General features: G+C 52.3%; 9 protein-coding genes across 9 annotated transcripts; 6 read left to right on the top strand and 3 right to left on the bottom strand.

The window, feature by feature from the left end:
* Positions 1-84: 84 nt before the first annotated feature.
* On the bottom strand, positions 85-1,425 carry MAA_11188 (phosphorylase superfamily protein; the record flags this gene model as incomplete). Its single annotated transcript, XM_011413168.1, has 2 exons — positions 85-1,075; positions 1,142-1,425. 2 exons carry the CDS (start codon positions 1,423-1,425, stop codon positions 85-87), a joined length of 1,275 nt encoding a protein of 424 aa, XP_011411470.1.
* Positions 1,426-2,535: 1,110 nt separating this feature from the next.
* Positions 2,536-6,045, top strand: MAA_00089 (Cytochrome P450 CYP5075C1; the record flags this gene model as incomplete). The annotated part of the gene is made up of 7 exons (XM_007818087.2): positions 2,536-2,581; positions 2,613-3,303; positions 3,427-3,915; positions 3,976-4,020; positions 4,245-4,377; positions 4,732-4,803; positions 4,852-6,045. 7 exons carry the CDS (start codon positions 2,536-2,538, stop codon positions 6,043-6,045), a joined length of 2,670 nt encoding a protein of 889 aa, XP_007816278.2.
* Positions 6,046-6,944: 899 nt separating this feature from the next.
* Positions 6,945-7,633, top strand: MAA_00088 (uncharacterized protein; the record flags this gene model as incomplete). The annotated part of the gene is made up of 3 exons (XM_007818086.2): positions 6,945-7,131; positions 7,195-7,263; positions 7,335-7,633. The coding sequence occupies 3 exons, from the start codon at positions 6,945-6,947 to the stop codon at positions 7,631-7,633; spliced, it is 555 nt and encodes a 184-aa protein (XP_007816277.2).
* A 78-nt stretch (positions 7,634-7,711) lies between these two features.
* Positions 7,712-8,393, top strand: MAA_11189 (uncharacterized protein; the record flags this gene model as incomplete). Its single annotated transcript, XM_011413169.1, has 2 exons — positions 7,712-7,788; positions 8,027-8,393. The coding sequence occupies 2 exons, from the start codon at positions 7,712-7,714 to the stop codon at positions 8,391-8,393; spliced, it is 444 nt and encodes a 147-aa protein (XP_011411471.1).
* A 1,012-nt stretch (positions 8,394-9,405) lies between these two features.
* MAA_00087 (FAD-binding, type 2) lies at positions 9,406-11,053 on the top strand (the record flags this gene model as incomplete). Its single annotated transcript, XM_007818085.1, has 4 exons — positions 9,406-9,432; positions 9,598-10,006; positions 10,051-10,513; positions 10,576-11,053. The coding sequence occupies 4 exons, from the start codon at positions 9,406-9,408 to the stop codon at positions 11,051-11,053; spliced, it is 1,377 nt and encodes a 458-aa protein (XP_007816276.1).
* A 60-nt stretch (positions 11,054-11,113) lies between these two features.
* MAA_00086 (NAD(P)-binding domain protein) lies at positions 11,114-12,363 on the bottom strand (the record flags this gene model as incomplete). The annotated part of the gene is made up of 3 exons (XM_007818084.1): positions 11,114-11,747; positions 11,833-12,044; positions 12,118-12,363. 3 exons carry the CDS (start codon positions 12,361-12,363, stop codon positions 11,114-11,116), a joined length of 1,092 nt encoding a protein of 363 aa, XP_007816275.1.
* A 2,950-nt stretch (positions 12,364-15,313) lies between these two features.
* On the bottom strand, positions 15,314-17,323 carry MAA_00085 (Cytochrome P450 CYP698B1; the record flags this gene model as incomplete). The annotated part of the gene is made up of 7 exons (XM_007818083.1): positions 15,314-15,738; positions 15,803-15,980; positions 16,032-16,148; positions 16,204-16,312; positions 16,371-16,795; positions 16,854-16,982; positions 17,084-17,323. The coding sequence occupies 7 exons, from the start codon at positions 17,321-17,323 to the stop codon at positions 15,314-15,316; spliced, it is 1,623 nt and encodes a 540-aa protein (XP_007816274.1).
* A 960-nt stretch (positions 17,324-18,283) lies between these two features.
* On the top strand, positions 18,284-20,059 carry MAA_11190 (uncharacterized protein; the record flags this gene model as incomplete). Its single annotated transcript, XM_011413170.1, has 6 exons — positions 18,284-18,466; positions 18,523-18,733; positions 18,785-18,853; positions 18,918-19,517; positions 19,574-19,827; positions 19,889-20,059. The coding sequence occupies 6 exons, from the start codon at positions 18,284-18,286 to the stop codon at positions 20,057-20,059; spliced, it is 1,488 nt and encodes a 495-aa protein (XP_011411472.1).
* An 810-nt stretch (positions 20,060-20,869) lies between these two features.
* Positions 20,870-22,335, top strand: MAA_00084 (aromatic prenyl transferase; the record flags this gene model as incomplete). Its single annotated transcript, XM_007818082.2, has 3 exons — positions 20,870-21,567; positions 21,639-22,112; positions 22,215-22,335. 3 exons carry the CDS (start codon positions 20,870-20,872, stop codon positions 22,333-22,335), a joined length of 1,293 nt encoding a protein of 430 aa, XP_007816273.2.
* Between the last annotated feature and the right edge of the window lie 936 nt (positions 22,336-23,271).

Consider the following 23,271-nt stretch of genomic DNA (forward strand, 5'->3'; position numbering starts at 1 on the left):
CAGCTCGGGGTTGTGGAGGAGATATGTCAGGACCCAGAAGGCTGTTTTGCGGGTGTTTGTGTTGATGCTGCGAGAGGCCTGTAGTCAGTTTCTGGCTCTTGTCCCAGTGTCATCATCAAGCTTAAAAGGGGGGCGGGCGTACGCGAGATACAGGTCGAATATGACAATGGCGAGGTTTTCTCCTTGGACGCCTACGGCCCTCATCTCATCTTCCATGGCATTGACTAGCCAAGCCGCATCCCCGGCTCTCTCCTTCTGCGGCACCTGCAGGTATTTATCGAGCGAGGCGATGACCCGAGCCCTAGGAACGGACATGTCCGAGGACAGAAAGCCCGGGTATTGGTAGAGCATCTTCCAGATGAGCTCGTCAAAGAGAAAAAATGCGGATGGAAGTGTGGGATCGATCCTCGCCAGCATCTCTCCAAAGTAGATGTCCTGGCCGAGCTGGATAAAGTATTTCGAACACCACTGATAGAGCGGCACTTCGACACTCTTGCGGCCTGAAGAAGTGGCCGTGGGCTTCGCGCAGATTTCTTTGGGGTGCACATGGAAATTCAGCCATTTCTGTACCTTTTCCTGCAAAACAGCCAGATTTGCGCCAGGGTGTAGTTGATGCGCGTGCATAACAGAGGCCAGGCGACCGATGGACTCGCCCCGTGGGTTGGGGAAGCCGGCTTTATCGACGGGCAGGGCCGTGAACACAGCCTTGGTGGCCTCTTCGTCGTTGCCATTGTTTCTCATGAGGCCCTGCACAAAGTCGTCAAAGGAAACCGCCTCGGTGTTTCGGTACACTTCGTCCGACTGCTTGACTTGGTGTGACGACGTAGAAAGTCTTTCCAAACACCACCAGAGCGGACGGCTCCCGGGAGGTACCAAAGTATGACCTTTGGGGCTATTGATAAGCTTTTTCTGCTTGCAATGACTGTTTGCGTTGAGCGCGCTCATCATACCTGGCTCTGACGAGTAGGCCGTTTGAGTCCTGGAAAAATGCACGGGCATGACCTGGACGGAGAGAGTTAGATCACGTCGACGGGACGGATAGAATTTACGAATCCTCAGGGCTGCTGATCCAAGACTAATTGAGTGACGCGGTTAGTGCTTCTGTCCCTTTTCCAAGTTGACTTCCTTGTTGGACGCTCACCTGGTATCGAGTATGGGAACTCTTTGGGGGGGGTCTGGATATAGCCAAGGCAACACGGTGAACCGCCATAATCGCCATGGCACCAGTGCAGAGAGCACAAATGCTGCGGAAAGTATCGCGGTCGAGACTACGTTGGGCAGGCAGACAGCGTGGTAGGCGGCGTGCAGGAACCGGCAGAGTCGCTGGCAGACTCGTCGCCCAAGTAGAGCGTGGAGTTGGCCGACAGGGACATGATTCACGAGAATAGCGCTGATAGATTGATTTGGTAGAAAATATGAGAACATGGCGTGTATCAAGAATAATTTTTATAAATGGCGGAGACTCGGCCAGCGTCGCGAAGAGCCCTCCTGCAGGGACGCACAAATGTTGTCGTAGGTCGTTGCATTTATTGCACGATATTGGGCCACCCTTGACCCTTTATACCGCCGAATCTATGCAACTAGTTCTACGTAATGACGGATTACCTTCCTCTTTTCAACCTTGGATATCATGTCTAGTAGGATGGATATGACTGAAGCCCGTTCAATTAAGCATGGCAAGCTTATAGACACGGGGCACTGTGCGTATTTATCCGCCCCTTTACAATCTCATACAAGAAGCTGCTCAATGCAGTATGCTCTAATGAGTTGTATATTTGAATGGTGACGAAAGCAAGCGGGCAGTATCTCATGTTTGGCTGCAGGCAGGATGACCACAACAGATATGGAGGTGGCATCGTGCGTTGTAAGATTCCATGACACGAAGCATTGACATCTGGTCAAGGGTCATATGTACGTAAGACTACACTGTCGCGTAGAATACTCCGTACTACATATCTCAATTCATGTCAGAAGTCTTGCACCCCGTACACTCCTGGTGTTTGGTATTGCTTTTGAGGACCGGTGAGTACCAGCAGCAGCACGGAAATTGAAGCGGCCAGCAATACCTGTCCACAATTTATAAATATTTCGGCTCCCTTTTTGCTTACCACATATAAATACTTTGCCGAGAGACATCACTGGAGGTGTGATGCGAAAAACCAGTGAATTGTACAATACAGAGTTTGCAGCCACAATATTATCAACTACAACCCAGGACATCTTAAACCTGTCATGTTCAATACAACCTGCACCGCCGTCATCTGCGTGAGTCTCCCAAGTCAAACCTTCCTCACCGCAAGCCGGGCACGGGGTCTAACGCTTGGGGTCGCCCTCAAAGCCTGCAGTGTCTTGCCTTGTCCAAGGTACTCGGGAACAAAGTATCGTTCCCATGAAGCGCAGCCTACACAGCATCGCTGGGGTCATATTTCTCACAGCAAGAGTCAGCCGTCCGTCCACACTGCATCGTCTCACCCCAATCCGCGCGAGATGTATCCAAAGCCGTGATTGTGCTCACAACAGTGGCCACAAATAACCATGACGGTGATGATCTCAACCGCCCACCCACGGCTGTCAGTTCACGGTACGGTCAGGTGGACACGCCAGCTTCGCAGGTGCGGCCAACATCCACGGCGGCGTCACCATCGACCTCAGCGGCCTCAATACCATCACGATGAGCAGTCGGGATTTTGTGTCTGTTGGCGCTGGCACAACCTGGGGCGAGATATACTCGCAGCTCGACGCCCGAGGGTTGACAGTGGGTGGGGGTCGCGCATCCAGCGTGGGGGTCGGCGGTTTGTCTGTGGGTGGGGGCATTTCGTACCTGGGGCCCCGCGTGGGGTGGACGTGCGACACCATCATCAATTTCGAGGTGGTGCTTGCCAACGGCTTCATCGTCAACGCCAACCACCACCAGCATTCGGACCTCCTGTGGGCGCTTCGCGGCGGCTCTAACAACTTTGGCATTGTCACCAGCGTCGACTTGCGCGTGTTTGAGCAGGGCCAGCTCTGGGGCGGCTTTGTCGACAGACCCTTTTCCACCATCGACGACCAGGTGGTTGCCTTGTCCGACTTCAGCAACCCGGCAACCTACGACGACTATGCGTCCTTGCTCACCACGTTTGCCTATTCGGGGAAACAGGATGTCAAGGTCATCGTCAACAACATGGAGTACACCAGGCCGGTGGTGAATCCACCAGTGTACCGTGCCTTGTCAGAGCTGCCCTCTCTGTCCAACTCGCAGCGAATAACCAACATGTCAGATCTGGCGGCGGAGACAGAATCGAGGGATATCAGGGGCTTCAGGTATGCTTCCTCTCCAGTTCGATGATCCCTGTCCACACACGCTCTTGTCGTCTCACCTGTTTTCCCACTTTCCCACCAACCGCTGCGAGACTGACTGCTGATGGGATGGGGGAGCGGATCTAGGCAGGCAACGGCCACCGTCACCATTCAGTCTTGTGTCGAGGCCATCAATGCGACTGTGAGGGCATGGAATGCCCTCGTGCCATCAGTACGCCTAATCCCGGGGCTCGTGTGGGCAGTCACAATGGATCCCATCCCTCCAACACTCCACGCGCGGCACGCTGTGGCCAATGCCCTCGGGCTGGCCAACCGTGGCGACAAGTCCCTGATCATCGTCATGGCGACCGCGACCTGGTCCAATGCTGCAGACGACGAAGCCGTCAACATGGCGATGAAGAAGCTGATTGCAACCACTGAGCACAATGTGGGCCGGATGGGCAAGCTGGACCCCTTCATCTACATCGACTATGCGGCACAATGGCAGAACCCCATCGCCAGCTACGGGCCGGCCAGTGTGGACAAGCTGCTCGAGACGCAACGCAAGTACGACCCTCGACGTGTTTTTACTCGCATGGTCCCTGGTGGATTCAAGCTTGCCCACTCCGTAACACGGTGAGTGAGGGCTAGGGGGCAAAGTACGGGGTAGTTGCAGTACATATTCACTCCGTGCAGTGTACAGCCAAATATCCAGAACGAATTGGACAGATGGGTTACAAAGTACGTCCAATGTTCGTAGTTCTCTTTCAAGTTAGCCAGTTGCGGGTATAAAAGTATGCGACATTTGCGGGCTGCGCCGAGCCAGACAAGCAACAATTGCCGCCACGTACTTGGCTAATCACCTTTCCTCTCAAATTTGCGCCAATGATTGTTTCAATACCCTTCTCGTCGATTCTCACCTACCTGGCGTGGACTCTTATTCGTCTCGAGTCCAACGTGCACAGGGCTCGCGCTCTGGACGTCCCTATTGTTAGGATCCCGTTCGGCGTCAACAGCTACACCTGGGTCATTCTACAACCGTTCGTATGGAACCTTCTCAACTTCCTGCCCGTGCCGTGGAGCTCATACCCCGACTTTGTACGATATTCGCACCGCACTTGGCACTTTCTGGAGAAGAGCCGCCTACCGCAACTCTAAGGCCAGTCTAAGCGCTCGTGTCACCAGAAGAAATTAGCCTGCACATTGCCGACCCAGACATGATTAGCGAGATTTTTGCAAGATGGCGTGACTTTGTGCGTGCAGTCCAAAAATACCGTACAAAGCCTTCTTCCATCCCTTGGCCCCCAACCCCTGGCCTAGCTTGTCTCGATGTATCTCTGGCAAGAGGCGGACATCCACGCCGACATCGACGGACGTCGGCCCGATGGCGCTAACAATGGACTGCTGCACTAGGCATGCTGGCTATCTACGGGCCATCTATCTTTACCGTAGGGTTGGATGACTGGCCCCGTTCAACGACGACTTGATGTCTTTGGTGTGGAGGGAGACGTTGTGTCACGCGCGGTAAGTGGATTTGCTGAGGTGGCTGGTTGCAAGCTGAGGTTAACTCAGGCCGGAGATAGATCGATGCTTCACGCTTGGACCACTCAATTTCGTGGCAATATCCCGAGTCTCGAAAATGACTTGCGAGCACTCACATTCAATGTGCTCGGTGCGACAGCCTTCCATGAGCGTCCCCAGTCACAAACCAATACCAGACCGAAAGACTCGGAGAAAATCGCGGGGGGCTACCAGGATACCTTGCGAACTGTTCTCGACAACTCTATCTTGTTGATGTTAACTCCCTATCACCGTCTCAGAGGGACTATTATTCCCAGGCATCTCGCTAGAGTTGGACGCGCAGCCGAGTCATTTAGGTCTATCCTGCTGAAGGTTCTCCGAGAGGAGACAGCTGCTCTTGGCAGTGATGGCTCCAAGCAAAATGGCTTATTGACACCCCTCGTCCGTGCCCTAAAGCCAGATACTCGCGAGGAAACCAAAAATAGTGCAGCCCCGGTATCTGCCAAGGCCAAGAACAGTGGCCTTTCTGTTGACGAGATCCTTGGAAACAGCTTCGTCATTAATTTTGCAGGCCATGATACCGTGCGTCTTACGCTAAATTTCACCCTTGCTCTCCTAGCAGTACATCCAGACGTACAAGAATGGATCTACCAGGAAATCAAGATGTTCTCCGGGGGACACCCGAATGATGAGTGGGACTACGACATGTTCCCCAAGCTCAAACGCTGCCAGGCTGTGCTTCTTGAGACGCTCCGCATCTTCCCCCCAGTTACCGGCATACCTAAAATTGCGTCCCAAACGGCGCCGAGTCTCCGGCTCGGGGATCAACTTCTCGTCATCCCCCCGGGGACCGAGGTCTTCCCGTTGCTGCTCGGTGTACAGACGGACGCCAGGTACTGGGACGACCCATATATCTGGCGACCATCTCGCTGGATTTTGCATGACGACAAGGGAGACGAGGGGCTACTGAATCCTCGCAGAGGGACCTTTTTGCCCTGGTCGGAGGGCCCCCAGATCTGCGTTGGCAAGAAATTTTCCCTGGTTGAAGGCGTGGCAGTGTTGGCTTGTTTGTTGCAGGAGCATCGCTTGCTTGTGCAGGTGGAAGCAGGCGAAACGCAGGAACAGGCCAGGCGTCGAGTCCGAAACTGTATAGACGACGCCAATTATAATCTGCTGCTCAGGATGAACCATCCTGAGCGGGTCAGGTTGGAGTGTGTCCGAATCCAAACCGAAATCCGGGCCTAGATTAATTTCATATTTAGCTTTCTCGACCCTCTGGTGCGACACATACATTGTATCTGCCAGTTCGTGACTGGGAGCCGCCGGGTAAAGCCCCCTTGGCCTTGAATTTGCCGCCTTTCAACTTGAGCTACAGAATGAGGCCGTCAATCATGTCCGCCATCCCTGTCCTGCGTTGGGACTCCGGAGCACTGCAGCATATAAAATGAAGCACAATGTGTGGATTCTGCTACAAGTTATGCTTGGCCAAACTCACCGTGAAGCAGTGTAACTTGGCTTGCAACCAGTACAGCCTGGTTCACACCCAAAACAACAGCCTTTGGGAGCCGAATTGGCCAAAGTACGGAGTAATAGGGTGGTATCTGCCATGCATTCCTGTTCAGTCCAGTTTGCGAGTTTCCCTCTATGTGCTATGCACTTCATACTGTCGGTTGCAGCCTTGAGAGGCTTGTCTTGCTTTTATTGACGCCACCTGTGTCTGATTCTGCAGACACCTTCCATTATTTCCTAGATATGTACTCCTACCTCCAGCCCTCACTGAGTATGGTTCCTGCCAGGGCGATGTTTCTGCCGAATCCCTGTCTTACAGCTCCTGGTGCATGGAAACGAGTGCTTGGGGGCTGAATATTTTCCGAGGGGGTTTGCAGAGCATTTTCTGCAGTGCTCGATGGTGTGGTCATCGGAAGAATATTGGCTATGCTGAGGAAAACACCAAATTGATTCTTCCACAGCTCCATAAACGTATCCATGTGATAGTTAAGCTTCAAAAGCCCCTCCATTCACATTGGATGGGAGTGAAACAAGGCTTTTCTCCAAGCTGATCTGCTAGACAACTAGCCGGATTACGCCAAACCTGGTCTAACCTCTTCGTCTGTGGTCCTTGGTTAGAGAAGGAGCATGTCAAGATGGATTCGACAAAGGATCCTTGCAAGATACCGGCAGGGAAACCCCCCGGTGGCAAATACAATTTCATTGATCCTCCCAGTCTGGGACCGACCGTCATCGCCGTCGGCACTACGCTGCTGGCCATCTCAATCGCCTTCACGGGTGGGCGGCTGTTTATCAATCGCAGCAAGTTGCACTCTGCCGACTGTGAGACCGTAGCCCTAGGAGAATTCTGGACCAGGAAACGTGCAGTAGCTTACTGGCATACAGACATCACATTGGTGGCGTGCCTGGTCAACATTGCCTACACTGGCGTCATCATTGCGTGCAAGACACGACGTTGTGCCATGTTGCTTTTTGTTTGAACCGTCTCTCCTCAGCAGTACTGATGGAAAACCTCATCTGGGCAGAGCACGATTCCTTCCGCCACGCCTGGGATGTTCCGGTGTGTTTTTACACCGGGCGCTTCCTCCAGCTCCCCTTCATCCAGACGGTGCTGTTTTCGCCCGTCGTCTTCTTCTCAAAAGCGGCCATCTTCTTGCTCTACCGACAGCTCTTTGCGACGGGTAGACGACTCAAACTAGCCATCAACCTTGGCCGTGTCATGACTTTGCTCGTGTACCTGTCCAACATCCCACTGGCCGCCGTGTACGCGGCACCCGATCCTAGCAAGCCATGGTCCTCGCTCCTCGTCAAGCTGCAGGCCTAGGGCCAGAGGTTCTCCCTGGCTGGCGCCGTGCAGAGCGCTGTTGGAACAGTGATTGACCTGTACATATTCTTTCTTCCCATGCCGATTCTCCTCGGCCTCCACCTGCCACTGAAGCGACGAATCCAGCTGGTGTGCGTCTTTTCTATTGCACTTCTGTACGTCTGATCCCCGAAGCCCTCTGATTTGAGAACTTGACGCATTGGCCAACTCTCCTTTGCCTTGCAGCGGAGTGGCGGCTAGCGTTGTGTCGCTTTACGCGAAGACGCAGCTCCTCTCGTCTGACGAATTGTCGTGGCTCGGCGCCCAAGCAAGTCTGTGCTCGCGAGTCTGATGTTTATGTTTCTAGACATGTGGCGTGCCATCTCGCGCTCTGGTCTGACGACTTTCTCCTAGACTGACCGAGACGGATATAGCCATCATTGTGGGCTGCATGCCAGCCTGTGCCCAGTTTCTGTCGCCTGGCGCCAGTGCATCTACCTTCTTCAGGTCCCTGCGCTCTCGCCTGCTGGGTAGCCGTCGCGCCGGCACGGGCACGGGGAAGACTACGTCGTCCAAGTTAAGTTTGTCTTACGAGCAGCAGCAGCAGCAGCAGAAACGTGGCCAATTTGGTGGCGGCAGTGACGAGTCGAAACAAATACTTGATTACGAAATGACTGACACACAGTCGCTCAAAGCTACGGCTCGAGTTGATGACGGGTTGGATTGGCATCGCCAGTCCAACCACCTGCGTGAGGACAGGTCGGCTCAACAATGGGTGTGAGCGGGAGGTAGAACCGACCATCCACAACGGTGAATTTGTAATACATTGTGTATACAGCCGCTGATGATAGAATCTGCTGCATATGTCTGCCCATGGCGGGATATGGCTTCCTACAATTTTCTACCCTGTTTGTTGGCCAGTTCCTGCACGGCAAGGTGTCCGGGTCGATGAACATGAGCTTGAGCCCGGCAAAGTACCTGGACATGCCAAGAGAATAAGCAGTGTTTGCGAGGTTGTGTCAAGTTGCACCAGACTGCACAGTACACTCGGAAGAGGTCCGGTGTGTTTTGTATGAAGCTGCAGCCACGCCTTTGGAAAAAACTGGTGCGCCTTGATGCCGTCAGCCGTCGTACACCGGAAACAAGGGTCAAGGGACTCGAGGCTCTCCCTTTCCGGTTGCATAGCCAAGACCAACTGTGGTGAATGTTGTTATCAATATTTTCTTCGCCCCCACCATCGAGACACTGTATCTGTCGGCATACCACGGCAATCTCATGCAACACATGTACATACATATAGTGCTGACCCTTGCCATGTGTGTATGGCACCAGACGAGACCCTGCGCAAAGACCCCCATCCCAGATTGGCAGGCGAATACTCTGTACACCAGACGGCAGAAAGACAGCCACTGAGTACAGTGCAGTTTGAGGACGAAGGATCAACTAATTGAAGGCACAATGCCGACACGCCCGCCGCCACGTGCGCTTCATGGAGTGGAAGACGGCGAGCGCGAGACAGTTAAAGGCGGAAAGAGAAGGCCGAAAGGCCGAGTGACAAAATTACATGGTAACAGGACATGATTCTGGACGGATAAAAACATGAATGCCCCCGTTGAGCCCATCACGGTCCATTGCGACGCCCGGATATGCAGGCGCCAGTCTACACGAGAGCTCGGAACCAACACAAGCTGCAGCTGGGTGCACCTCGAGCGCTCATGTCTGTTCATAATCCGTCACCTACATAACGTAGGGTCACATTGAGTACAGGCGGCGCAGTTTCCTGGCCCAACAAGATGATGGACAAGTTGAGTCTCTGTCATGTGTGTGTAAGGTTCTTCCTGCATTAGTCCCCCAGTCCTCTGCGCCCTTTCACAGCGTTTACTTGACGCCTTTTATTTTTCTTTTGCTTCTGTCTCTCTCTCACTTGGCTTTTGAGCTGACCGTTTTTTTTTTTCGCAGTGGACAAGACCTGTACAGCCTTGCAGGCCGCCCTCGGTTCCGACAAGGTCCTGTTTCCGGGAAGCGACGCATACGCCGCAGCGCTTACGTCGTATTTCAGCCCGCAAGTCTCGGGCCTCCATCCCCAGTGCTTCGTCACGCCCAGGTCGGCCCGCGATGTATCCTGCGTGGTCGAGACCATGAGAGCCACCGGAGGCGAGTTTGCCGTCCGGGGCGGCGGGCACCAGTGGTTCCGAGGCGCGGCCAGTTGCTCTGGAGTCACAGTCGACATGCGCGGCCTCGACTCGGTCGTCGTCAGCGGCGACAAGTCGAGGGTGACGGTCGGCGCCGGCGCGACATGCGACGCCGTCTACGAGACGCTGGATGCGCTGGGCCTCAGCGCCGCGGGCGGCCGTGTTGCCGGCGTCGGCGTGGCAGGGCTCTCGGGCGGCGGCGGTATCTCCTACTTTGGCCCGCGGGAGGGCTGGACCTGCAATCAGGTCATTTCGTGGTTGTTCTCGCCGACGGCTCCGTCGTCGAGGCCAGCGAGCAGCAAAACTCGGACCTGTGGCTGGAGCTCCGCGGCGGGTGCAACAACTTTGGCATCATCACCAGCCTCGATATCAAGACGTTTGAACAGGGCCTGCTGTGGTCGAGTCTTACGCTGAACCCGCTCTCGGCCGTGGACCAGCAAGCCCGCGTGTATGCCGAGCTCATGGATCCGGCCAAGTATGACGAGAATGCGTCGTTCTTCTTTGGCTGGTCATTCAACAGTACGCACAAATTGAGCGTTGCCCTGAACCAGCTCATCTACACCAAGCCCAGTGGCGACGAGGTTCCCGCCTTTTACCAACCGGTCCTCGACCTGCCGACAATCCCGTACCCTTCCGCCGGCGCTACCGTGGCCAACATGTCGACACTCGCCAGGCAAGGGGTCTCACTGCAGCCGCCACAAGCGGCCCGGTATGCAACTCTTCATCTGTCATTTTGAGTACCGAATCGGCTAAAGGGCAGTAACGATACAGCTACCTCTCGACAACGGTGACCTTTGTGCCTACAGAGGCCATGATCCGCGCCACGTTCGACGCCTACAACGCCAGCTTGCCGTCGGTACAGGACATCGCAGGCATCAGGTGGGACGTCAACCTGGAGGCGCTGCCGCCGCAGCTGTACGCGCGCGGCGCCCAAGACAACGCCCTGGGGCTCGCAGACCGGTCCGGCCCGCTCGCCGTGTGTCTCTTGTCGCCTGCGTGGTCTCGTGCCGGCGACGACGACAAGGTATACGCGGCGGCGCGCGCGCTCATGGACGAGATTGACCGTAGAGCAAGGGACCTCGGGGCACACGACCCGTACATCTACATGAACTACGCGGCGCCGGGGCAGGAAGTGATTGCGAGCTACGGGCAGGCGAGCGTGGCACATCTGCAGCACGTCAGGGCAAGGGTTGATCCCCACGGGCTCTTCACCCATCAAGTCCCGGGGGGGTTCAAGATTCCACAGTGACGGAGATTAGACGCGCAAGGTAGCCACGGTTCCGTCAATACTACAGATACATACATGCCGTCAAGTGTCTATCATTGCCAATCGCCGAGAATGGTCTCGCCCTCCACCAGCCGGGTATACTTTACCGACTCCGCCCAGACCAACGCGCGCTTCTGGGCGTCCCTCGCCTCGGGGTTCGGCTCCATCGGCTCCCTGCCGTTCGGGGTTCGGCTCCTTCGGCTCCCTGCCGTTAAAGTAGACGGCCTTCGTGTCGGGCCGGGCGTCGGCGTCCGCTCCGCCCAAGAGGCCCGCGGCGTGCAGGACATCGGCCCCGGAGCGCTGCGGCGTCCGTATGGGCCCGCGGGGGAACAGCAGCGCGACGGCGGGTAGCACGGCGCCAAAGAGGATCACGCGCATGGCCCACGGCGCGAGGCGCGTGATGCTCGTCGCCATGGTGCCCGGGTCGACGCCGACGACGCGCAGGTTCCCGAGGCGGGCGTCGGCGTCGGCGCGCCGCTGCAGCTCAAACATCATCATGAGCAGGCACAGCTTGGACGCGCCGTAGCGCCGGAGCCCGCTGCGGAACGAAGGGTCTTCCTTGGCCGAACCCCATGTGCCCTTTGCCACGGCCTCGACGCTGGCCTCGTCGCGGCCCATGATCTGCTTGTACTTGCCTTCAAACGCCTTGCTGCGGTCGTTGCGCTTATCATTAGGGCTGCAGCGTGGGACCCTCGGTTAGCTCTGGTAGATATCAAGGATGTTTTTTTGTTTCTCTTGTTCGGAGGGGGTTGAACGCTTACTCGTGCATCTGGCTTCCAATAACAACAATAGTGCCGGCTTCCTTGTCCATGCTCTGGAGAAGCAGGAGCGTGAGCAGCCAGTGTCCGAGGTAGTTGGACGCAAAGGTGACGTCGAACCCGTCACTCGTCCACGTCTGCTTGCCAAAGTCGAGCACGCCAGCGTTGAGGATGAGGGCGCGGATGGGCGGGATCTGGCCGGCAGACACGCGGCTCTATGGAACAGCCCGCGGCGTTAGACAGCAGCAAGACGTGAGGGCGTTGGGAAGCATTCGGATGGGGACTCACATTGATGTGCTGTGCGACTTGGCGAACGTTGGCGAGGTTGGTCAAGTCCAGAGAGGCCACCTCTTGCTTGTGTGACGGTGAGCCTCGCGAAAGGGCCGCGGCGAGCGCCGGCGCTGCGGACGCGTCTCGCACGATGTATATCCCGTGATGGCCTAGCAACTCGGGCCTGGAGGCAATGTGCTCTGCTATGGCACTTCCCAGACCGCCGTTGGCGCCGGTGACGATGATGGTTCCTTTGCTCGCCATTTGTGCTGGCGACTAAGGTGCCTGAGAGTTGTGTCGAGGCTGTTCACGGTGCTGCCACGGAGACTGGATGACTGAGAAGGCGGAGCAAGGTGGTGATGAATGTACGGAGAAGATGGGGAAAGGGCTACGAAGCGGGCTCTTGGGATTTTATTGAATACGGTGCCATGGGTATGAAATGAGGCAGAGGTGACACCTCATGTACGGGCACCTGCGGTGTTCCCCCCATGCTCCCCGGTGCTGTGTGATGTCTGGTATTCACCAAGATTGCACGAATGGGTAGTTGTGCTCGTATGTATGTGAGTGGGGAATATGATATGAAGGCTTTAATTGCCGTGTTGGTCGCACCGAGTCTGTTGATTGTACGAAGCGAGGCTGTGGGCGCACGTTGGTCCATCCGTGTCAAGTCGCATTCGACCATTGATGGTGTGTTGGGAGCATGACAATGCCCCAGGGTCACACTGCACGCGCTGCTCACCCATCCTTGTATTTACATATGTACTCGAGTACCTACAAGTACTCTCGAGGTACTGGAGCAGACATGACGGGCAGCAAATGCAGTCCATGGCCGCAGTTTCCCAACATTGAACATCCCGCCCATGGATGCCATTTGGGCTCTGACAGTTCCGCAAAGACTACGCATTCAATTACATAAATGTACGGCATCGCACTGCCTTTCTTTCCACTACTATTGATTATATTTTCCATCCTTTCAAGTGATAAATGCGCCACAGGTGCCTCACTTCGTGGTCCCAGCCTCTTCTAGTCCCCCCCCCGGTACCGAGCATCTGAGCGTATGTGACGAATTTCTTTACGTGCGAGCAGTCATATTGACTCTTGAACAACCTGGGCTATAGCTAGGCTGTACAGAATCGCTGACGTGAACTGCATAATATATCATAATTGCAATCTGTTTTCTTTTACATGGGTGAGATGATAGTACGACTGTTAGAGGCCAAAGTGAGAGAGCCAAGATATACGTCGTTTTTGCCATTGTTCAACTGCACTATAAACAGAACGCGCTCTTATTACGTAGTACTTGATACCTCTTTGTTCTATTAGCTTCCTCTGGCAATTCTTCTACCAGCCTGTACGTGCAAGGCGCCAGCTAATTTCCTGCAACAGCTAGCAGGCCACATTGGATGGCATTATATAGACCTTTCAATTATAGGCTAGTCAAGCATAACTGCATTTTGTAGAGGACGGAACCCTTTTTCAGATTGTAAGTATTGTAACGAGCTACGTGAGATGAGTAAATAAAAGGGGAGTCACGCATAAATCTGTCCCGAGCAGCACGGGAATTTATGAAGAAATATATTAGCTTGCAAAGACTTGAGGACGATATATCTCTGCTCCGCTATCTTGCGACTATTAGAGCGGTATTTCAGTAGACTGTAGTATAGTTTTGATAGCCTTATAATTAGTAGCAGCTCATCTAACACATAAAGCAACTTTAGCTATTGCCTAGTCTAGTAGTAGCTTTTCGTCTTTTAGGCCTATTACTCTCTTACTACGCTAGGACGCTTTATACGAATATTTATCAAGTTCTAATTTTCTCTTCTTATTTCTATCTAAATAATTATATAAGCGCTATATCGGGTAGGGCCCAGTAATAGTAGCATAATATGCCTGGCCGTGCCCAAGCCAGAGAACCGCAACAGACCAGGTAATTGATACCATGAACGCAACGAAGGAACTAGCAGCTAAAATAAAGTACTGTCTGCTAGTTGACCTTATTCTGGAGGATTATTGCCTTCTTATACCTTCTGTACTCTACACACTGCCATGGTAGGCAGCGGTCGGGATAGCTGGGACATAGCATGTGACCAACGCTGAAGATACCAGACAGAGCGGACTTTGGTTCTAGCTTTAGAGTTCTATTTTGAATTGGTCAGTTCAAGTATACTATTCCGATATGGTTTCAGTTTGCATCTATAAGAAAACTATATTAGCCTGTATCGTAATATGTATCTACTAGTTAAATTATATACTTGTATGCTCTTGTGGCTAGTTTGAGTAGATAAGTTGATAGTTTTTGTATTCTTAGTCTATAAACCTTCCAATTTTTATATTGAAATATCGCACCGGGCCTATCGGCCGCCACGCGTCCCCAAGTTGCCGTGCATCCTATTAGCGTCCTATCTAACTCATTTGTCCTACTCCACTCTTAGAAGACCTCTATGTGTTAGCTTATAAACACCGTAGTAGGTAGAATTATCTGAATTGTGTCTTCTAACTTTTAGCTAGCAACTAGTTAAACTCAAGGTGTGACGTATAAGGGCTTTAGCTCTTCTTACAATATAGGGTATGCTATGCAATATTCAGAACTTGATGTATATCAAATGTTTAGGTGACTTGCTTCATCTTGTCGTGAAAGATAGAACAAGTCCTTTAATAATGCCTTCACCAACAAAGACGTCAACATTCCACTGTGGAGTTATACAAGAGCGAAAGAAAGTGACAGATAGCCAAGGATAGCATTCTATCCCACACGTCGCTTTGAGAAGACTTTGCCGTTACATCTCTCGCTGCTGTACGGACCAGACATGCATAAAAAGTATTTGGAAAATAAACCTATGCAAACAAGGGCAAGTCTCACTCAGTATCAGTTGTGCACGCTCACGAGTCGATATACTTTATTTCGAAAAGTCCATCGGGGATTGACTTGGCGCGGCCTACAGATGGCGTTTAGAATACAGCCCAATAGAGAAGCAGACCGTGCTTCATATTTGAGCTTCACAAATAGCCCCTTAAACTAGCTACCGAAATATTTGTATAGATTTTGAAGCACGAGAAAGCGGCATCACTCGCACATTGGCACGCCCAACGGTCAATATTTCCATTTTCAACATGAAATAATAGCAGTCAATTTTAATACTAACAACTCATTATACTATTTTTCAACTTCACAAGGCTATACGAGGTGACAGTCCAAAACATGAATATCCCAACCTCACTCCTTGCCACGGGTAGACGGCCTCAACCACACCTTGGCGCTCATGTCGGGCAGAATAAACTTGCCAAAAGGCATGTTTTTCGGCCTTGGCCCAAAGTTCTCGACACAAAAGTCGAAATTTTGCAAGAGATGCACCATGGCAAGCTTCACCTCGTCAGAAACCATGAACCGGCCAGGGCAAGCATGGCGCCCAATTCCAAAATGCATGCTGCGTTCGTTGGTTGAAGTGAGGTCACACGAAGACACGAGCTTTGGGTCATTCCTCATTTTGGAAAATCGGAAGCCGTCGAAACGCTGGGGATCCGGATAGAATCTCTCGTCCTGGAATAGAGGGGCGTTGGGGGTGAAAATTGCGCTCCCCTTGGGAATGTGCAGGCCATTGGAAAAGGTGTAGTCCCTGAGAGCCAATCTCGCCAATGCGGCTAATACAAATGTTAGAAATTATACCAGACCTCTAGCGTAGATGGGCGAGGAGGCAACACGTACATGCGTCGAGCGGGTTCATTCGCTGCGTCTCCTTGATGAAGCTATCCACCTTGTACATGGAGTCTAAAGCTTTCTTGGTGCCCTCGCCGTGCAGTTCAAAGCATTGCTTTATCTCCTCTCGTAGAGGGTCAGCATACTCGGGACGTGTGGCGAGCTCGAAGATTGTATGCACTACTAGCTGTCGGGGCTGTTAGCAATGACTCCAACGTATGCAGAACGAGCAACGTACTTGACTGGACGTATGCAAGGCAGCAAATATTGTGTTGGTCATCATGTCTGTAATATGCCAATCGTCATATTCTTCGCCCCGTTGGTCAACCCAGTCGATGGTGAAGTCGAGGAGATCCTACAGCTTTGGATTAGCAAGCCCAGTCTGGTCATTGCAGTTGCCGAGCACAAACCTTCATGGGATTCTTTTCCCGGGTACTTCTCCTTTGTTGTATCTCGGCGTACAAAATGCCCTGCAGCTTCCTCACAAGTCGCGGGGCAGCCAGGAGCTTTGCGACGGAACTAGGCATTGTCAGTCGCAGGACGGGAGAGTGAGAAGACTTGAAAGAAGCGGACGTACGGCCTTGCCCAGGCTGGCCAAGAGCGCAAGATAAGGGCATCCCGGGGGATGGCATCGCCAAACCGGCAGCACATGTCTAGAAACTCTACATCCCTACACAAAGGCTCACCGAACAGAGAGTATGTTGTAAGACGTGCAATGACCTTGATGGCAAGTGGGAAACACGGCACAGCGCTCCATCCAGAGTCTGCGGCCGGGGGAGTACCTCGGAACAATGAGAAGATGCCCGAGCTCTGGTTCTGTACTAGTCGCTGCGTTTCTTCCTGGAACCCATGGACAAACTCGGCCGAGAAGGACTTGAAGAACGCGTCCTCGGGTTTTCTTGCCCTGGTTCTCTGCCAGCTCAAGGCCTTTGCAATGACCGAGTTGGGTATCCTGCGGACATCGTGTAGCTGCCCTGGAAGAAGATGCTCGAATTGGAATTCCTTGGTCACAGTTAGACGTGCTGCGATGGAAACTATGTGACCTGGTTCCGCGGCATACCTCGGACATGACGGCCCGGAAAGACAAGTGATCATCATCCACAGTATAATATTCCCTTGTCATCTGGCGATCGCATATAAATATGTCCATTCGGGTCATTGTCGGTATCTGAAATGCAAAATCACCATGCTGTGTGTCGACTGTTAGTGCATGACTGCGTTCCATGTTGCCATGAGAGCCGAGAGCAACTTGCCTTGGCGTATCCCTCACGAATAGATTCTCGGGCGTACCAAACGTTTCGAATCGCCGCCAGCCATTTCGTATATCGCACTCCGACCCCGATGATGGGCACATCCACCTTGAGACATGTTTATTATCTTTTGAAACGCGGTACCGGAGAGGGAGTGCACTCTTACTGCTATGGGATAATCGAGATACAAGAAGAATGCGGCAGCAGCTACGGCAACGCCAATAATGGCAAATACCGCGGCCGGATAATCGTCAAATACATTCAGTCGTTCGGATAGCATTGTAATGTTGAGTAGGTATCTGGACGTCTTGCTCAAAACTCGAGATGGTAAAGAAAAGTGTGAGCCATGATGACGAGCGGCGCCGCGGCTCTTTGTCCCTCGCCGTTAAAAAGGCCAGCTAAGGTAGTCTGAGCGTGTAGTTTGCGCCCACGGCTCCTTTCGAATAATCACCCCGTCATGGCTGCCGGCCGAATTTTCCGATCCTTGACGAATTTGCAGCACTGTCTAGGATTATCCAGGGCTGGTAGATTGATGAGTCGAGTTCGGTGATAAGTGGCATACCCTAGCAGGAACACCGGCCATGGCGACAGCCGCAACGATGGATAGCCGACCATGTGACCCGAAATGTCGTGATGGCCCGACAGAAAATGTCGTGAGCCAAAAAGATCCGCGATGGTGGGCCGTTGGCGGCAACATATCATGCAGGTCCCGGGGCGGCGGCGATATGCGAAGAATGCTAGAGTCCGAAACTGCATAGCTCCCGGACAAGCCACGCGCATCTCCGATCCAAATACGACATGTTCCATGCGACGCGGCTGAGACTAGATGCGGCACGTCGAATGGTTCGTTACCATCGGGGGTTGTACCGCATCCGAACGACGGGGGCCCAGAGATGCCGGAACCACCGCGTCATGTTACATTTCCAACAGCTAGCCAATAACCAATGCCATGGTTCTGCTTAGCCAGTTTTCCCCTTGTGTTCTACTGCATAAGGGTCATCGTCACAGGTGGCGGCAACTCCACCAGTGTCTCTCTAATCTGGAGAATTGGCCCGTCGCAAGCGTCGTCATAATTCAGGGTCCAGGAACATGTGAGTGCGCCGTGATCACAGTGACTAGACTTAAACTTGAGCTAAATCTAGCGCCAGCGGCATAACAGCTCTACATGGTGTAAACCTTTTCCTTTTCCCTGCTGAAATTTTTCATCCCCTTTTCACGTTAGACAAGTCCATTCTTCAACATGGCGCTTTTACCAGTCGTCGCAGTTGTCGTCGCTCTTCTCCTCTGCTATGTTGTTTACAGTAGCAACCGGAAAGAAAGCATACCCAGTGCCAGATCCTGGCCGTCATTCTTTCCCAAAATCTTTGACCGGTTGAGTTACAATAGCCAGGCGCCTCAACTTATCAAGTATGGGTATCAAAAGGTATTCGATGCCAAGTTCCCGACAATATCGCGGAGCAGTCGCTTACTGCGCTATAGTTTCGAGATCAACCGTTCAAGCTGCATAAAATGGACATGGACTTGGTCGTCATTCCACTCAAGTACGCCTCTGAACTGCGCGCGGTTACTAACGACAAGTTGGACCCCTTGACAGCGAGCTTTGATGACAATGCTGGCGCCGTTACGAGCATACTTCTCGGGAGCGAATTGCACACACATGCCATACAACGGCGCTTGACTCCCAGGCTTCGTAGGCGTCATGAATTCCGACATTGACCGACGTTGTGCTAACATGATGTAGCGAAAATCATCCCGGTGATGATGGACGAGCTGAGGCTTGCCTTTGAGCAAGTTTTGCCCATGCAAGATGGTGTGTATTCCTCGACCATAAACATGTATCCATCTAGTACGAGCTGACAACCGTGCTTGCCTAGATTCCTGGATCCCAGTCAATCCGTACGAGATGGTTCTTCATCTGGCTACTCGTGCCGCGGCACGGGTGTTTGTGGGAGAGCCAACCTGCCGCGACGAGATTTTTCTCAAGACAACCGCTTCATACAGCCGCAACGTCTTCGAGAGCATCTCCACGTCGCGCCGGTTCGGCAGTCTGCTGACATCCTTTTTTGGAACTTGGGTTCCCGAAGTGAGAGAGGCCCGCGACCAACTGCAGTACATCCAACAGCTCCTGGGCACAGAGGTCAAGAGACGCAGAGAATCTCCCAACGAAGAGCACGATGACTTTTTGCAATGGTGCATGGATCTGGCGAGGACCGAGGAAGAGTCGCAGCCAGAGGCCCTTGCGCACCGCACCCTTGGAATCCTGAGCATGGCCGTGGTCCATACAACGGCCATGGCCAGCACACATTTAATCTTTGACATGATTGCGGACAAGGATCTCACAAACAGCCTTCGAAAGGAACAGGCAGCTGTTCTGAAAGAAGGTTGGATGAGCATCTCGCAGCAATCCATGCTTGACATGAAGCACCTGGATAGCTTGATGAGAGAATCCCAGCGGATGAATCCAGTCGGAGAGTGTATGCGCAATCCCGACTCTCGTACATGGAATGGACATGGCTAACCAGGACCGCAGTCACTTTTAGGCGTCTTGTCCGGAAGCCCGTTACATTGTCTGACGGATACCAATTAGAACGCGGGCAGCAGATTGCGCTTCTCGCAAGGTCTATTCACATGGATGAAGAAAACGTGCCCGATGCAGCTACTTTCAAGCCAGACCGGTGGCTCAAACAGCAGAATTCCGCGCCGACTTCGTTTTCTAACAGCAGCACTGCCAACCTCAATTTTGGTCTGGGGCGATATGCCTGCCCAGGACGATTTCTTGCTTCTGTACGTGATTCAAGTGTTGCTTTGCTTTGTTTTGATCCAGCCTTGCTAATTGGATTCACAGTACACGATTAAAGCAATCATGAGCCGACTTTTACTCGAGTATGACTTTCAGTTGCAGGGACAGTTTCCCTCGGGGCGTCCTCCCAATATGCTTCACGGAGATAGAATTTTTCCTCATCGCACGGCGGTTGTTCTCCTGCGCCGCCGCAATGCTGTAGTATCTAAAGCTTGAAATGGGCACTGCTCCAGGACACATATCGCCAAAGTTGGAGAATTGTAGCTATAGAAGTAGAGACGTTTTAAAGGGGAGGTGTTTTATTGAGCTTAGAATGCATTTTGACATGTCAAGATGAGAGTATAGACTAGATAGGAAAATTTCAAGGTTCAATTTGCCGAATTCGTTTCGAACCACGTCTGTTTCAGGTGAAAACTGAAGTGTCATCCAATATCAGAATCATCGGCCGATGAGCAGAATCTAGATATTCATGCGTCGTAGTGCTATCGAACTCCGTGCCGAACTACGCAAGTCCGCCGCTGTCGCCGTCTAACAGACACGAGCGGGATTAGTTGAGTTGCCGTGGAAAAAAAGACCCTGCTTCGTTCCGGCGGATAAAGGCCCACATGTTCCGTCCCATACGGCTATTTTTGGGGCGTCGCATGTAGTATTCATGTATAATGATAAAGCCAGATACGTCCGCAGTGTTTAGACACGGGGGTGTGGTTAGTGTCCTCGGTATTATCAGGTACTTTGCCACTTTGCAGGGAGGTATGCGAGTCATTGCCTGATAGGATCTCTTTTGAATGGTTATATCCGATCTGGAAAGTTGAAGAGGGAAAATTTGCAATTGACATGTGGACGGATGACGTATGAGCTACAGATGCGACTACCAGGAGGAGCTCTCGGGAACATTCAAAGAGGCTCTTCGCGCGCCTTTTTTCTTTGCACATCACTATACCAACCATTCTCAGATACTCTGTTTCCAATTCTTCACCCCTTTCCGCCTCTTACTCTTTCTCTGTGCGATTGCCCGAACATTACAGGATGGCAACCCAAACGGTAACAGTTCTTGGCCAAGATGTGACGGCAGATTCCTTGGATATGAAATACTGGTCGGATAACTTTATCCCACCAGTCAAGTCTCTTCTAGAAGCTACCGAGGCCTACTCCCCATCGGAACAAGAAGCCCAGTTACGCATCCTGAAAGAAGTTGTTCTGCCCAATCTTGGTCCGCGACCGTCCAAAGCCGTTGGGCCCTCGCATCTGACGCAAAGTGGCTCTCCACTTCAGCTCAGTCTCAATGCGTCATCCAACAATTGCGTAAGGTATTGTTGGGAGATGTTGGGTGCCAGCGGAGGACACGGCCGCGACCCTTTGGCCATACAGGCCGCTCGAGATATCGTGGCCTCTGTCTCTGCCAAGTTTGGCTTTTCGACCAAATGGAGCAGCGCGTTGCTATCCGCCTTTGCTGTGAAACCAGACGAGGCTCAGCACATTATTGATATGCTGCCCCAGTGGTTGCAAAGCTTTGTGCCCGAAGGTGTCGAAGCTGCTCCTCTGAAGAGAATCCCCTTTGCGCTGACCGCCTTCGACCTCAAAGGCTCCAACATATCCATGAAGCTATATGTCAATCCCAAGGCCAAGGAAATCATCACTGGTACTCCAGCAGCGGGTGAGGTTTGGAAGATTCTTCGAACCCTCACGCCAGCATTTAAACCCGAAGCAATCGACATGCTAGAGAAGTAAGTCTTGTGTCAACACAAAACCTCCCCCGCATTGCTGTACACACAAATACTGATTCCTTTTTTACAAGATTCTTCGCTGGTCTTCCTGAGCCATCCCCGATTGAATTGGTAGGCATTGACTGTGTCGACGACGCCCATCTGTCTGATGCGAGGGTGAAGCTGTACATTCACACCAGGAGCAACTCGTTCAAGACTGTGCGCAAATATGTTAGCCTCGGAGGAAAAATCAATGATGAAGAGACAAACCAGTATTTGGAGAAACTTCAGCCGATCTGGCACCTGCTGCTTCAAGAACCGGAAGGCCCCGTTGACGAGGATTTCGAAAAGCCGATTAACGATTCGTCCATGCTTTGCCAGAAATTGTATTTCAGCTTTGAGCTCCAGCCAGGCAGGGACTTCCCCAACGTCAAGACGTATTTACCGACTTGGAACTATGTTCGAACCGATGAGGAAACCATTGCGAATTACCAGGAGATCTTCCAGATCTGCGGCCACCCCTGGGGCGAAGAAGGGAGATACAAGAAGATTTTTACGGATGCATTGTAAGTTGTTCTTTATTCTTCGCCGAAGAGGGCCATGTCGGTGCAGCGTGTGCTACTCTACGCTGCAAGTCGCATAATGATTCGCTAATGATGGTATTACAGTGGCTCACCAGCACACGGTCGCAAGAGGCCGGTTCACTGTGACGCATCGTATATTTTCACTGAGAAAAAGGGCGTTTATCAGACACTGTATTACAGTCCCCCTCTTGCAGAAGAAGAATGATGAGGTCCTGGTGAAGGCGCGGGTGTCGTCCATTAATATCGTATTTGTCAATCGTGTTTAAATTATAAAAGCAACAGTGGGTGGCGCGTATAATGGTAGTAGGAATAGTTTAGAGTAATACCGAAGTGCTTAGAAAATCCAAGAGTTTTTATACGCAGAATGACGACTCATACTTTGCAAACTGTTTTACCGTACATTCCGGTCGGGTTACGGTAGATGGCGACTCTCTTACCATTCGCGTCTTTCGCAACAGAGCTGCGAATAGGGTAACGACCAGTCATGCATCTGTATAGGAGTTGCCTCAAACCAGACCATACTGTATGCCTGACAGCTAGACTAAGGGGAATACCGACAAGGAATGTTGGTTGGCAGTCAACCATACTACCCTTGAATACGTGCCATTACTAGTCGCGTTTAAGCGTGACAGTTGCGAAGAACGAAAAGCCACTTGACATCTTGAAGCTGTGCAGTTATATTAGGCCTGCCCCTCATGTTCCGAACAAGAAGGGATGCATTTCACATCCGGCTAATACAGCAGCAACTATCAAGTTGAGAATGTCATTGCCGAATAGGATGCAAAGAAGATAAGTTGTACATGGCGGGGGTTATCGGAGATGAGAGCCCGCATGTCAGACGCCAAATCGTGCCAAAACGGCATGCTTACAAGCTGATGTCAGGGATATTCGGTCAGGGGCCGCTATTGTTGCATTCATTTTGCTGCAGGACTCAACAGTCAAACGATGCCTGTCGTGCCACCGCACCAGATCATGTCCCTGCTCGTAATACTACAGGCAGATGATAAGAATTGCCTGTTTACCACTACCATCACCAGACTCGGCGCGATAAGCATATCTATAATGAACTGAAGTGACACATTAGCAAAATGTAGGAACATGCATTTGTCAAGTGCGTAATCGTCCACATCTGAATTCCTGT

Source organism: Metarhizium robertsii (genome assembly GCF_000187425.2).
Source record: "Metarhizium robertsii ARSEF 23 chromosome Unknown MAA_Scf_5, whole genome shotgun sequence".
Lineage (NCBI taxonomy): Eukaryota > Fungi > Ascomycota > Sordariomycetes > Hypocreales > Clavicipitaceae > Metarhizium > Metarhizium robertsii.